At 31.9% G+C, this 13942-nt stretch overlaps 1 protein-coding gene across 1 annotated transcript; it reads right to left on the reverse strand.

Moving 5' to 3' along the window:
* Positions 1-3258: 3258 nt before the first annotated feature.
* Positions 3259-10428, reverse strand: LOC114277396 (UPF0481 protein At3g47200-like). Its single transcript, XM_082895821.1, has 2 exons — positions 10236-10428; positions 3259-4705 (listed from the first exon to the last, which is right to left on the reverse strand). Exon 2 carries the CDS (start codon positions 4509-4511, stop codon positions 3372-3374), a length of 1140 nt encoding a protein of 379 aa, XP_082751947.1. The 5' UTR covers positions 4512-4705; positions 10236-10428; the 3' UTR covers positions 3259-3371.
* Between the last annotated feature and the right edge of the window lie 3514 nt (positions 10429-13942).

Below are 13942 nucleotides of genomic sequence, written 5' to 3' on the forward strand. Positions count from 1 at the left end.
AAAGAGGAGGTGCTTAACGTTATGAAGGATTTCCAAACTAGTGGTAGATTAGCAACAGGTTTTAACAATACCTTTATCACTCTAATTCCAAAGAAGAAGAAAGCTGTCACTTTAAATGAGTTTAGACCTATAAGCCTTGATGGTTCTGTGTACAAAATACTCTCTAAAATCCTTACATCCAGACCCAAAAAAGTTATGCCCACGGTTATTGGTGACTCACAATCAGCTTTCCTGGGAGGTAGAAACATTTTGGATGGAGTGTTGGTTGCAAATGAAGTTATAGATGGCTGGCATAAATCCAAGAAATCAGGGCTGCTATTTAAGTTAGATTTTGAAAAGGCTTTTGACTCTATAAATTGGGACTTCCTTTTCTCAATGTTAGCAAACTTTGGGTTTGGATCCAAATGGATTTCATGGATCAAGGAATGTGTCACTACTGTAAGAATTTCAATCATTGTTGATGGTTCACCAACTAAGGAGTTTAATCCTTAGAAAGGCCTTAGGCAAGGTGATCCCCTATCCTCATTCCTCTTTAACTTGGTTGTAGAAGCACTAAACATTCTTCTTTAGAGAGCTAGGGAGTTGAATCTTCTCAAAGGGGTTATCATTGGGAATAATCAAGTTCAGCTCTCCCATCTCCAATTTGCAGATGACTCTCTTTTGTTCTGTGAAGCTGAGCTATCAGAAGTCCTTAGTTTGAAAAGGATCCTCAGGTGTTTTGAAGTAGCATCAGGCCTCAAAATCAACAATCATAAGAGTGTGGTTTGTGGGGTTGGTATTTCTGTCACTACTTTTGATGAGTTTGCATACCTGCTAAACTGCAAGACTCAATGTTTACCACTCAAGTACCTTGGATTGCCTCTGGATGCTAATCCCAGAAGGAAGAGGATGTGGAAACCAATTTTTGAAAAATTCAAACTGAGGCTTGCTGGATGGAAAAGGAAGTTTCTCTCTTTTGCAGGGAGATTGAGCTTGGTGAAAGCAGTGCTGTCATGTCTGCCAGTATTTTACTTGTCTCTGTTCAAGTTACCTGAAGGAATAGCTAAGGAGATAGACAAAATTCAAGCTTCATTTTTATGGGGAGGCCCAAATCTAAAGAGGATAATACATCTTGTGAAATGGATAGAGGTAACAAAGAGCATAAAACAATGAGGATTGGGCATCAAAAGAATAAGGGATGTGAATGTGTGCTTATTACTCAAGTGGTGGTGGAGGTTTGCTTCTGATCATGATTCCTTATGGAAGAGGGTCATATGTAGTAAATACAAATTTCAAGGAGGGGCATGGCTTCCAAACCTTAGCTCAAGCAACAATTTCTCTAAAATTTGGGGTGGCATTGTGGCAGCAACTGATCAGTAAGAGTCTCTCTTAATGTTCTATGTTAGTAACTTACAATTAAAAGTTCGGAATGGCTATAGAATCAGGTTTTGGTATGATCACTAGTGTGGGGCTCTTTACCTCAAAGATGGGTTTCCCAGACTTTTTCAATTGTCCAATAATAAGGAGGGACTGCTTAAGGACTTTGTGACAAACTCAGCTAAAAATCGGTTGCTTACCTTTAGGAGGTCCCTTTTTTAATGGGAAAAGGAAGAGCTTCACAAACTTCTTGTCATCTTAGCAGCATCTCCTTCTTTGAATCTGTGTGTAAAAGACAGTGCAGCTTGGTTAGCATCGAAACCTGGTCAGTCCCTTGTATCCACTCTTTATAACCATTCTAACCTTGCCTTTGGTAACAATGTTAGTTCAAGTAGTTTGGTTTGGCTAAACTACCTGCCACCCAAAGTGCAATTTTTTGGTTGGCTCGCATGGAAGCATAAGGTTAAAACATCTGTATTCTTGCAACGGATTGGTGTATTGGATAGGTCGACTTCTATCTCTTGCCTCTTCTGTAAAACACAATAGGAAATAATTCATCATGTTCTGATTCACTACCCTATGGTTTGGAGGATTTGGACTGGGTTGTTACAATGGTGGGGAACTCTTTGGGTGGTTTCTGGTTCTGTTGAGGAGCTGCTGCAGTGGTGGGTAGGTTACATTTGCAGGAAAAAAGAGAGGAGAATCTAGCGTGCCATACCATTGGTCACTCTTTGATCCATCTGGAAGATCAGAAAAGAGTGCTTCTTTCAAGCCTCCCATCTAAACATTCAGGTGTTGCAGGAACTCATAATCACATGGCTTGCTATCTGATTAAAGTCCTCTTCCAAAGAATTCCACTTCTCCATTTAAGACCTTCTCTTCAATATTTCTGGTGTGAGGCATTGCCTTCGTTCATGAGGTGTATTTTGGTTGATAATGCTTATGGCATGGCAGCAGTGTTTTTTGCACAGATCTCATGCTCTCTGATCTACTGCTATTTGATGTTCTGATCTGGCTGTTGGTTTGTTTGTAGCTCTAAACAGCAGATTACACTCCGGTCTACTGCTAATTATTGTTTTGAATAGGTTGATGGTTTGTTTGCAGTACTAGGCAACAGAGTTTTAGTTGCCTTGTTCTTTCAGGGTGTTCATTCCTTTGCGCTTGGTGTTTTGATTTGACTTGATCCATTAGTCTTAGATTGGTCTGATTGCTGCTTTTTTGATGACTTAAAATTTGGTTGGGGTTGGTCTGAGTTCTGCATTTTTCTGGATAATCTGCCTTGCCTGCTATTTTCTTGCTGCTTCAGAGTTTTGTAGGATTGAGTGCTTGCAGCGGTTGCCACTTGAGGACTGCTTTGTTGGATTGGTTTTATTTTGCTCTCTTCTGGACTGGTTTTCTTTTCTTTTGCTCTGTTGGTTTCTCACCAACTAGGAGGTCGGAGCTTTGATCTAGCTCCTAGCTCCTCTTTATTGATGTAATTTTCATACTCCGTATGTTTTCATCAATAAAGACTTCTTTTTGCCGTTCAAAAAAAATTAGAGTTAGAGAATGTTGTTAAATTGATAAAAGATTGGGAAGAAAGAGTTCACAATTTTTTTGAAGAAAGCATTAAGCTTGGCAGTGATAAACTTGTTAAAATGGTTTTAGTTGATGGAGACAAGTAAAAAAAAAAACAAATTGCAAAATTTTTGTTTTTTGTTTTTTGTTTTTTTTTTTTGTTCAACAAAAATAAATTTTGTTGACGAAAAACATATGAATAGAACAGTGGTACATCACAAGAACATCAATAAGCACCTAAAGAACCTAAAGAACAAAAGTTGGTAAAAAGAAACCAAAATGGAAAGAGACCAACGCAACACTCCAAACAGAGCACCTGGAACCCAATTCAAACCAGCAAAAAGATGAGCCTCAAAGAACAAAATCCTTAAAATAGAAAAATTAGATAACCAAAGCCGCATGCAACAATGAAAGGTAAACAACATTGTAAGTACATTACAATCATAACTATCCATCTATCACTTATTACAAGATACTAGAGAACATAATGATTGTATGAAGGTGAGTCCAAGGAGAATAGCAGCCACAAAAATAGATAAGACCTGCCAGGGAGTATTGCAGTAGTTATGCCTCAAGGTTGCGTTCCACTTGTGGCTACGAATTTTATAGTAGTCATTTAACTCTTTATGAAGTTTAGTAAAATAATATGCATTAGTGTCCAAGATAACTTCTTTGCCAAGTCTGTTAAAGAGATTTGACACATCATTGTTGTCACTTAGCCAGTTCTCAACAACTTTGGCTTTAACAAGTAACTCGACATCCTTGGAAGTGTTGATAAGGTAAACCAAAATCACGGTGTAATCAGTCACAAACTTAACTTTACAATGACATTGCTCATAGGCAATAATGTTTCGTAGCAAACGTTCTGTCGAATCATTTATTTTTTTCTGTGGGATTTCCAAAACATTGCCGCTAAATTTTATGTCAAATAAACTTTTGCTTGAACTTACCTTAAACTTCACTCCAGCCTCATGAAGCTCTGTTGCACTTGGTATAAATTCAAATTTCCCTTTAGTATGTCGCAAACTTTTTCTTGGTACGAGACAACTTCTTAGCAAATCAAGAAAATGTTTTACTTCTAAGGGGTTAATATCCTGTAGAACTGGACGTTCTTGTATTTTGTTTGAATTAAGAAACCAATGAAGGGTGAGACAAACAAAGGGGTAGGAGAAGGTCTCATTTTCGTTAAAGACCAAGTTTATATTGGTCATTTCGAAAAGATCTTGGATTACAAAAAACGGAAGTTGATTTTCAAGCAATAACAAGTCTTGGCTTATATCATTAATCATCCACGGTTTCCTAAATATCCGATCATTTGGAGTTATTAAATCATCAAACCGGTACCTCAATAGGACTTCAATGATAAATGCAGCATCCACAAGAATAATTTCCAAAAATTTGTCACTGTTGAGGCTGATTGTTTCTGCATAATATCCGCGGATTCGTTCTTCATTTTCCCCCATGAACTTGACCAATTCCTCCAAACTCTTTTGACTCCGCTGCATGAAATAGTTGAAGTACCTCCACTTGTGGTCTTCCATGTCTTCTAGGCCTTCTTTGCCATGGTGAAGCGGCCCAATTGAGACTCTGAAATACATTGATGTTCCGAAATTTGTTGGGAACTTTATATATACAACAATCAGCAGATGGGCAAGATAACTTAGCTAACTTCTCCTTGATAGATTTCACTAGTACCTCCACATCAATTGAAGCATCGCCATTTCTGCTAGTAGTTCCATGTCTTGATGTGCCAAAATTTTCCATTATTACTGTAATGGGTTTATGTGGTTATCTGGCAACAAGATAGACATCCATTTGGATTTAGCACCAAATTATAAATTAAAAAAACTATTTAGCTACTATTAGCCTCTCAAGTGCTAAACGTGTTTTTATGCTCAAGTCATGTTAGGATTTGGGGGAATGATAAAGATCAATTACACTCCTTAATTGATGGGAAGTTATTTGATGGTTTTTTAGTATTGTCTAATGCTTCTGAATGTTACATGATTGCGTGGGACTTGTCTCTAAATGGAAGAAATTATGTAATTGTATGGCTTCTAAGAGTATTGTGTAATGTTTCAAGGTCAACAAACAATTTTTGATATACTATAAGTTTTGTAAGTGAAAATGAACGGACTTGATTTCATGAGTAGGTGTAAGTTGGTGTAATTTTTATAATTATAAAAATATGATCAGAGTTGATGTAAATATACTAATACCTAATCAAATTATATGAAATAGGAAAAAATAGATAAGTGTATAATGGAATTCCCATCAAGTTGGAATATTTACGTAAAGTTACTTTAAACCCAATTGTTGTAGGGTAAACCCTATAGGTCTATAGCTATCCCTCGCCACCACCCAACTTAAATTAAAGCACATCATATTTACAAACATATTTTATCACACGAGATAGCAAACAAATCTCTTATTTTTATTTTTTTTGTTTAATATATAATTGTAAAAACAAATAAACAAGAAAAAAAACTACAAATCAATGAAACAGTTGAACAATAATTACATTATAGATAGAATCTTTTTTTGAGCAACTCTTTCATACAGGAAGAACTTGTACCATGCACACAAAGATTTGCACTATGCACACAAAAAACTTACATTATGAAAATAAAAATATTTTTTCACTGGTCCACTTTTTTCAATAAACAAAAACAAAATAAGAAAGAAATGGGAGATATTATAAAGAAGTCTAATGATAAATCATTTTGGTTAACAACACCTAAAAGAACTTGGACCATATCTAGCTAATTGAATAACAAGTTTTATAAAATCATAAGGAAAGAGGGCTCTGGTTTGATATCCTTAAGGTTGAAAAAAAAATAAAAAAGGAAAAATTATGCAAATAGTTCCTGTACTTTACACGATGTGTCAATTTAGTTCATATAGTTTCAATTTGCTCGATCTTTTCCCTTAATTTAATGGATTGTGTCATTTTAGTCTAATAAATAACGGTTGTTAAGTTAATTTAATGGAAAGTCAAACAATGTGTCAATTTGGTCCCCGTATTTACCATAATATGTGAATTTAGTCCCTGTCAAAATTGAGAAAATTGAAACTATAGGGACCAAATTGACACATTATTTGACCTTCCGTTAAATTAATTTAACAACCATTATTTATTGGATTAAAATGACACAATCCGTTAAATTAATGAGCAAAATCGAGCAAATTGAAACTACAGAGACCAAATTGACACATCATATAAAGTATAGGCACTATTTACATAATTTATCCAATAAAAAATAGTTTACCTTTCCTTTCCCTTCCCTTCCCTTTAATGACATGGCTCTAGGTGGTGGATACATTTCACCGACTGGTTTTAACAATCTATTTTTATTTTATTTTATTTGAAAAAATAGGAATTGATTTGATGAAAATAAATAACAAAAAGATATTTTCACTTGAACAAAACGAAAATCATATGAAATGAATAAATATCTTTGATTTTTTTTCAAGTTTTTCTTTTTAATTTGATTCATATAAGATCAAATACAACACATAATCAATACAAAGAAACTCTTGAGGTGTGAGAGAAATCCCCATAAATGTTTCACATTTTTTTTATTTGATTCATATAAGATTAAATACAACACATGATCAACAACAAGAAACTCCCAAAGTGGGTGAGAAAATCCCAAGAAATACACGGGAATGCAAGTGAGGAGATTCGAATCACTATCGTCCAGGAGTTCTAACTAATTGAACTAGTGCTGTTGATTTTTTTTCACTTTTCTCAAAATCTAGTTTTTAGTTTTTTTTTATATTTTTTTTATAAAAAATAAAATAATATAACATAAAATATATTTTAAAAATAAAATCAAGTAGAACGAGTGTGGTTGATTTTCAGGTGTCATTCCCTGCGGTTTATCCCCTAACATAGGGAAATGACTATGTCTACTTTTCCATCCAAGTTAACTGGCTGTGAGGTTCACACACCCATGAAGAGAGTAAGCTTTATTTTAAGACTAAAATACCTCTTATATATCTTTAATTTACAAAAACATGCCATTATTTCCTAAACCTATATATATATATACATATACACACCTACACAGATAATTTTTTTTTTTTTTTTTCATTTTTTCTCTAATGGCTGCCCACTATATCAATGAAGTTTGTTAGGTCAAAACAGTGGCAAGCAATCAATAAAAACTTTCTAGTTCGGGAAAAAAAAAATCCCGACTGTTTATGGTGGTGGGTTTGATTTCTTTATTCAATTTTTGATTATGGTTGGTGGATTTGATTACCTTGATTGTGGGTGTTTGGTAGAGCTTAAATCCAACTTATTTAAGCTTTTAGGTTAAATTAAGTGGTTTTTGTGTGTTTGGTGTAGCTCAATTGATCAACTTTGTTTAAATTAAGTCAAAAAGGTGATTATTCTTTGAGAGGGGGAGGAAGTGTTTTTCGGATTCAGCTTAAGCGTGCAGCTGGAGTTTGAGGGGCAAAATGACTTAAATGCCTCTCACAATTTCAAGTTATTACAAGTGTGCCATGTATATAAACCAAACACACTCATTTATGCCTCTCGCACATACCAAAGAGGTGATTTCTGGCGAAGGGATGTGAGTTAGGCGAACCAAAGCTCTCTTTCTTCTTCTTCTTCTTCTTCTTCTTCTTCTTCTTCTCTCTCTCTCTCTCTCTCTTTCTCTCTTTTTTCGCGATCTCTAGCGTCACGAGATAGCTTGACGATGACGATCGCATGACAAAACCCTAGCTCTCTTTCTCTCTCTCTTTGCGATCTCTGATGTCATGAGATAGCCTGATGATGATGATTCCGTGACAAAACCCTAGCTCTCTCCCTCTCTTCGCAATCAACAGCGTGACAAACCCTAGCTTTCTCTCCTTCTTCGCGATCGACGTCGTGACAAAACCCTAGCTCTCTCTCTCTCTTCACAATAGCGGCTAGGGTTTTGCAAAGGGCTACCGACGGTGAGATGAGGAGGAGGAGGAGGAGGAGGAGGAGAAGATGGGGCTATTGGCGGTGGGTGAGAAGCAATTTTTTCAAAACCGGACTGGTGAGCGAACCAGAAAAGGGACCAGGTGGACGGATCACCGGTTCAACCATCGAGTCATAGCGGTCGAACCGCGACGTCATAATTAATATTATATAATTAAAAAATATAACTATAAATTATAAATAAATAAAAACATATGTAAACAATCAAATAAAAATAAAAATTGTTGCATAGTATTTATTAATAATATTTAATAAAGTCATAATTGATAAAAAAAAAAAGTCACTTATTTTAAAGAAATTAAAATTTTTAAACATTCTCACCAAACAAATTGATTGAATGCTAGATTTAATTGTGGAGAGAAATGAAATTTTTAACCCTCCCTCCAATCAATATGTTTCAAATAATTTGATTGAATCCCACATAGAATTTTGTAAGTTCTCTTTGAAAAATCTTTTCCTATAAATATAAATAGACTTTCATAATCATCTCAAGCTTTCAATGAGACTCAAGCTTTCAATGAGACTCTTTCTTATGAGAGAAGACTCTTGAAATAAGAATTTTTAGTCAAAATTTGAAATATATTTATATATATGTATATATATATATATATATATAAAAGAAAGAATAAAAAACAAAGGTAAAACAAAAAACAAACCGGGCCGACCCTCCCGACTCGGTCCCGGTCACCGATTTTGCCGGATCGACCACCGGGTCACCGGTTTTGCTCGCACTCCGGGTTTAGGGGATTGAACAGAACAAGGCCTGATTCCCGATTCAACCAGTCCAACCAGCCAGTCCGATCCGGGTTTGAAAACATTGGAGAGAAGGGGCTACCGACGGTGGGTTAGAAAATGAATTAATTGGTGTTATTGTAATGAATTAATAAATAAAAAAATTAATTTTCATATTATTAATTGGTATTGTAATGAAAAAAAAAATTACACTTAATAATAATAATAATAATAATAATAATAATAATAACAACAATAAGGAAAAGAAATACATAAATAAATAATTAAAATGAATATAAAAAAATAATATGTAATGAAATCACAACATTAATATAAATTAGAACATGAATATTAATTGGTATTAATTTTAATAAATTAAACAAAATTAACAGCAAAAAGAAGAGAAGGAAAAAAAAAAAAAAAAAAAAAAGGAGAAAAAGAAAAGAAAATATAATAAAATGAAGAAAAATAAAAAAAAATGTATTTTAAATGAAATCACAAATCTTATAAAGGCAAAAAAGACATTACATAGTAAAAAATTATTTTACAACTTATTCAACCAAACATTACTCTATAATTTATAATTTATTAAGCTACCTGGACTTGTTTTGCAATGGGTGACTAATCTTGATTTGATAAACTGTGGTGATGGGTTTGATTTTTTTGTTTAATTTTTATTAAATCTCTAGTTGGTGAGTTTAATTACCTTGATTATGTTATGAATTTTGATTGAATACAGTGGATATATTTTTCACCAGACTAGTTTTCCGATGACTCTCTTAAAAACAGGTGAGCTTCGTCTTCTCAAATTGACGCTGGAGCCGCCGGAATATGCGAAAATAATTTTTAAAATTTTGGAAACAACTTTGATATTTTCTAAAAAACATGTATTTTGCAGAAAATTTTCAAAATAGTTCATAGAACAAGTACTATCCGAAAATGAAAACCCAACAAAATAATTCTAAAACATCAAAACCCACCAAAGGAGGAAAAAAAAAAAAATCATATCTTGAGACACTTTGAGAACCAAATCCAGGAATATAAATATTCACAAATCTGAACAAAAACCCATATCAAAAATTGAAAAAAAAAAAACAAAAAAAAAAAACCGAAAAGATTGTGAATCTACGACTTCATGGACAACTCAAGTCTTTTTGGTTGAATAAAGTGGGTAACCCATAAGTAATTGACTTCCAATTGAAGTTGTGCAAGTGTATTGGTGAGCAAGATAATTGTGTAAGTGAATATAGAGGTGATATATAGAGAGAGGAGGAAGAAAATGATAGTATAAAAGTAAATTTATATGTTTTGTTAACTGAAATTAGCGTGTATTTTAGTTCACAAATTATATGAAAGTTATGTCATTATTTTCAAATAATAGGGAGGTTAACTACACATAGTTAAACAGGTTTTAACTAAATATAGTAAATATGTTTTAAATATCTAATCAATTTAATTTTGTGTATGAATGATACATATAAAAAATTATACAAAATAAATTGTTTGAATTATAAAAATAAAACCATTTGTTCCAAAAAAAAAAAAAAAAAAAATTACAAATATAGAATCTGTGGTACCCAGTCCTCAAAGAAAATAGAGAGATGGAGAAACCAACCTGCAAACGTTTTGGGCGCCGTTGATATTCTTCTAGTTGGAATTTGATTTGGTTCTTCTCAACTACCTTTCATTCATTTATATAGTATAAATCAGTAATCTTATGGAAAAATATAATTAAAAAAATAATAATATTTTGTGCAGATGGTAAGTTCCCAAACTTAGAATAAGTCTAGGTTACATACTATTTTTTTTAATTAATTAATTTACTTTTTTGGTATTTGAGTTCTTCCTTCTAACATTATTTTTTGGTATTTGACCTACAGCTACAAAAGTTATATTTTTTTTTTCAAACTTTTTCAAAACTTTAATGATCTTCTTTTTATTCTAAATTATTTCATTTTTTTATTACAAATTTAAAAAGTAAAAAAACAAAAAACAGAGTGCTAATAAATCAATTAAATTATTTATTTATTAGGCACTTAGGCCATAAGTCCATCTCCGAATCTTTTTGATGATTAGGCCCCAAACTCTAATATCTTTTTGGCTAAAAGATTATAATTTGTTTAAAAAGATAACTATCTGTTGAAATCAATCTATCTTTTGAAATCAATTTATTTGTATCTCTGTTAAAATTTACCAAATTAACTATTTATTGAAATGTGACATGTGTTATTAATTCAACGATCTATCTGTTGAATATCATACATTTCTACATTTCACTAACACCACTTGTTGCTGCCAATCATTGACAACTTTTCTGGCTAATTTTCTAACGCTGACAATTTCTTTGATATGTCTTTATTACCAAATAAAATTTTATTTTGAATCTAATGTTTTATATGCTTTGAGATGGACTATTCACTAATTTTCTATTTTTTCTTTGGGTTTGCAAAACCGCAATGAGCTACACAATGTGGAGTATCATTTCCCTCAGTCATCTCCGAGAAATCCGGGAGATTATTTGACTAGTTTGAAAGTTTATGCCATGCCAACTGTATAGCAAAAGAACACATAATTATTTGGGTATGGCTTCTGTCCAGTCTGGGATCAGAGATCGTGTTGTTGGGCTTGTGAAATTTCATACGGGTCCCGTTTTGATAATCTGAACCGTCAATGTGTAGAACTCGTTGAGTACTATATGCCTGTATAAAATTACGTTGATCGGATATCGATAGCTATGTGATCAAAACAGTTTTTTGTCAACCGTTAATTTGTTCACCGTCCAATTTTTTTTATACGAAACTGATTTGATCATATAACTATCGATATCCGATCAACGTGATTTTTTTTTTAAAAATATAGTACTCGGCGAGTTCTACACATTGAACGGTTTAGATTATCAAAACGGGACCCGTGGTGGACCTCCACGGGTCCAATAGCACGGTCTAGTCCGATCCCAGACTGGACAGAAGCCATACCCTAATTATTTTATTTAAAATATGAAAGAAAAAGTAATAAAAATTAGTTACATAATCATACAAAAAAATAATAATAATTAATAAATAAATAAGGATGGAATATAACCTAACTAGATAATCTCTGCTCTGACGCGGATGAAGGGAAATTACGCACCTCTAATCTACGAAAAAGCTTTGGGAGCATTTAGCGAGACTTTTCAAGTCTTTTCATTTCAGAAAAGTTATCCGTGCTGAAAAAAATTAAAAATATCTAATTTATTATTTTTAAAAATTACTTTTAATGCTGTGTCTCGTAATTATTAAATTTTGATTTATCAAATATTTTATCATGTGATCTTTAATATCAATGGCATAGCATTAAGGGTCATTTAAGGGTGATAAATTAGAAGGATGTAAGGAATTGATTCTCACCAACTTTGACGAAATCTTGTCATGTTTGGTTTGAATTTTCAAAATTATTTTTAGAATTTTTTTAAAAAGTAAAAATTAATTTAATAAAAATAAATATTAAAAAAATATGGGATTTTTAGTTTATAGTCCATAATATTAAGATTTTATAGGATAAATGATATATAATATTTTCATAGTAGTTGGGATCACTTAACATTTTTAAAGAGAAATTTTAACATTTTTAAAGAGAAATTTCAACACAGGACAGAGAAATTTTAGCTCTTCAAAAAGAAATTTTACAGAAAAATTTCAACTTCTCACAGGGAAAAATTTCTTAGTGACGAACTAAATTTCTCTAATAATATTATTGAGAGACCTTAACTAATAAGAAAAAAATATATCGAATCTCTCTTACTATCAAAAGTTGGAGAGTGATGTTTGCTAATTTCTCCAAAAATATTTTAAAACTTTTAAAAATTATTTTTGGCTTTTCAAAACATAAAATTATATAAAAACGTTAAGTATTTTTCATTTTCATTTTTTTATCAATTTAATTTAAAAATAAAATTTTAAAACCAAATCAAACAGAGCGTTTCAAAGATGTTTCGTTTGCCTTGACGTTTAGCTTTTGAAATGCCTTTATAAATTGACTCCTCACCAACTTTGATGGACAATTATTGTTATTTTTTTAACTCTTTATTTCTGTGATATTTTTTTTTTAATAATTTTTAATTTCCTATGTTCTCCCCATTTTGTTAAACAAACTACCCAAAGTCCTGCCCTTTAGTAATGGTTAGGAGGCGGCTTGTAAAATGCCTTTCCAAATGACTTTGCTTTTCAAATGACTTTTCACTGGTATTTGATAACTTAATTTGACATTTAAAATTAAATATATTAAATAAAAATTAATTATATCAATTTAATTATCATAATTAATATCACTTAAAATTTAAGTGATTCTTAAAATGTAAGATAAAAAGAAAAAAAAATTAAGTGATATGAAACTTATTTAATTTTGACTAAATTTATAAATACAAAACATAACTATCAACATATACTACTATTAGGTTTTGGTTATGTTTGTTGGAAAGAATTAGAGAGGGATTGGACTAAGGGCCCATTTGTTTTGGGTGATAGATGATGGGATTGAATTATGATAAATGTGAGATTCACTATAAAGTCATATTTGTTTGGCTCCATGAGTGAGGGGATTGGACTAATAGTGAGGGACGGTCATATGGAGAGTGTTTGATTGTGGAAGGTTGTGATGTGATTAATACTCCAAGAGATTACCAATCCCCCTTCTTGGTTGGATTAGTGATAGGTTTAATGGATTAATATATTAAATAAAATGGAATAAAATATTTTTAATATTATTTTTTTTCAAATAATTTATTTTTGAAAGAAATATTTAATTTTTTTTATAAATACTAAAAGCATATGATTTTTTTTTATATTTAGTGAATTTTTAAATTATTTTTATGCAAAATTTTATATTTTTTTAGGTGTCTCTAGATTAAGTGGACTTAAAAAAATATAAAACTAACAATTATTATAATATTAAAAAATATTTAAAATTAAAAAATATTAATTTTATATATTAATACTATCTATAGTATTACTAATTCAGTAGTGTACAAACAAACACTCTTTAACCTACATCTCCAACTTAATACTACCGCACTAACAATCTCCTTAATCTTACCATACTCCTAATCCTCTCCATGTTATGGAGCCAAATAAACGAGGCCTAATTGTGCTTGTTTGCAAAATACGAAAGGAGATTCATAATCCCTTAAAACTATGATAGGTCTTGGAGGAGGGGATTAGTAAGAAGCCTTTAAGGGTTAGGTTTCAAAACTAGTGATGGGATTAGTTTACAAAAAAGACTATTTTGTCATGTTGTGTGTTGTGTATTATTGTGTGTGTGTGTGTGTTTTTTTTTTTGTTGGTATTA

The sequence above is a fragment of the Camellia sinensis genome, chromosome 11 (genome assembly GCF_055761805.1).
Source record: "Camellia sinensis isolate YWXY chromosome 11, ASM5576180v1, whole genome shotgun sequence".
In the NCBI taxonomy this organism is placed as follows: domain Eukaryota; kingdom Viridiplantae; phylum Streptophyta; class Magnoliopsida; order Ericales; family Theaceae; genus Camellia; species Camellia sinensis.

What these genes read in the sequence shown, in the direction of transcription:
- LOC114277396 (XM_082895821.1), bottom strand. Translation starts at nt 4,511, where the DNA reads ATGTATTTCAGAGTCTCAATTGGGCCGCTTCACCATGGCAAAGAAGGC.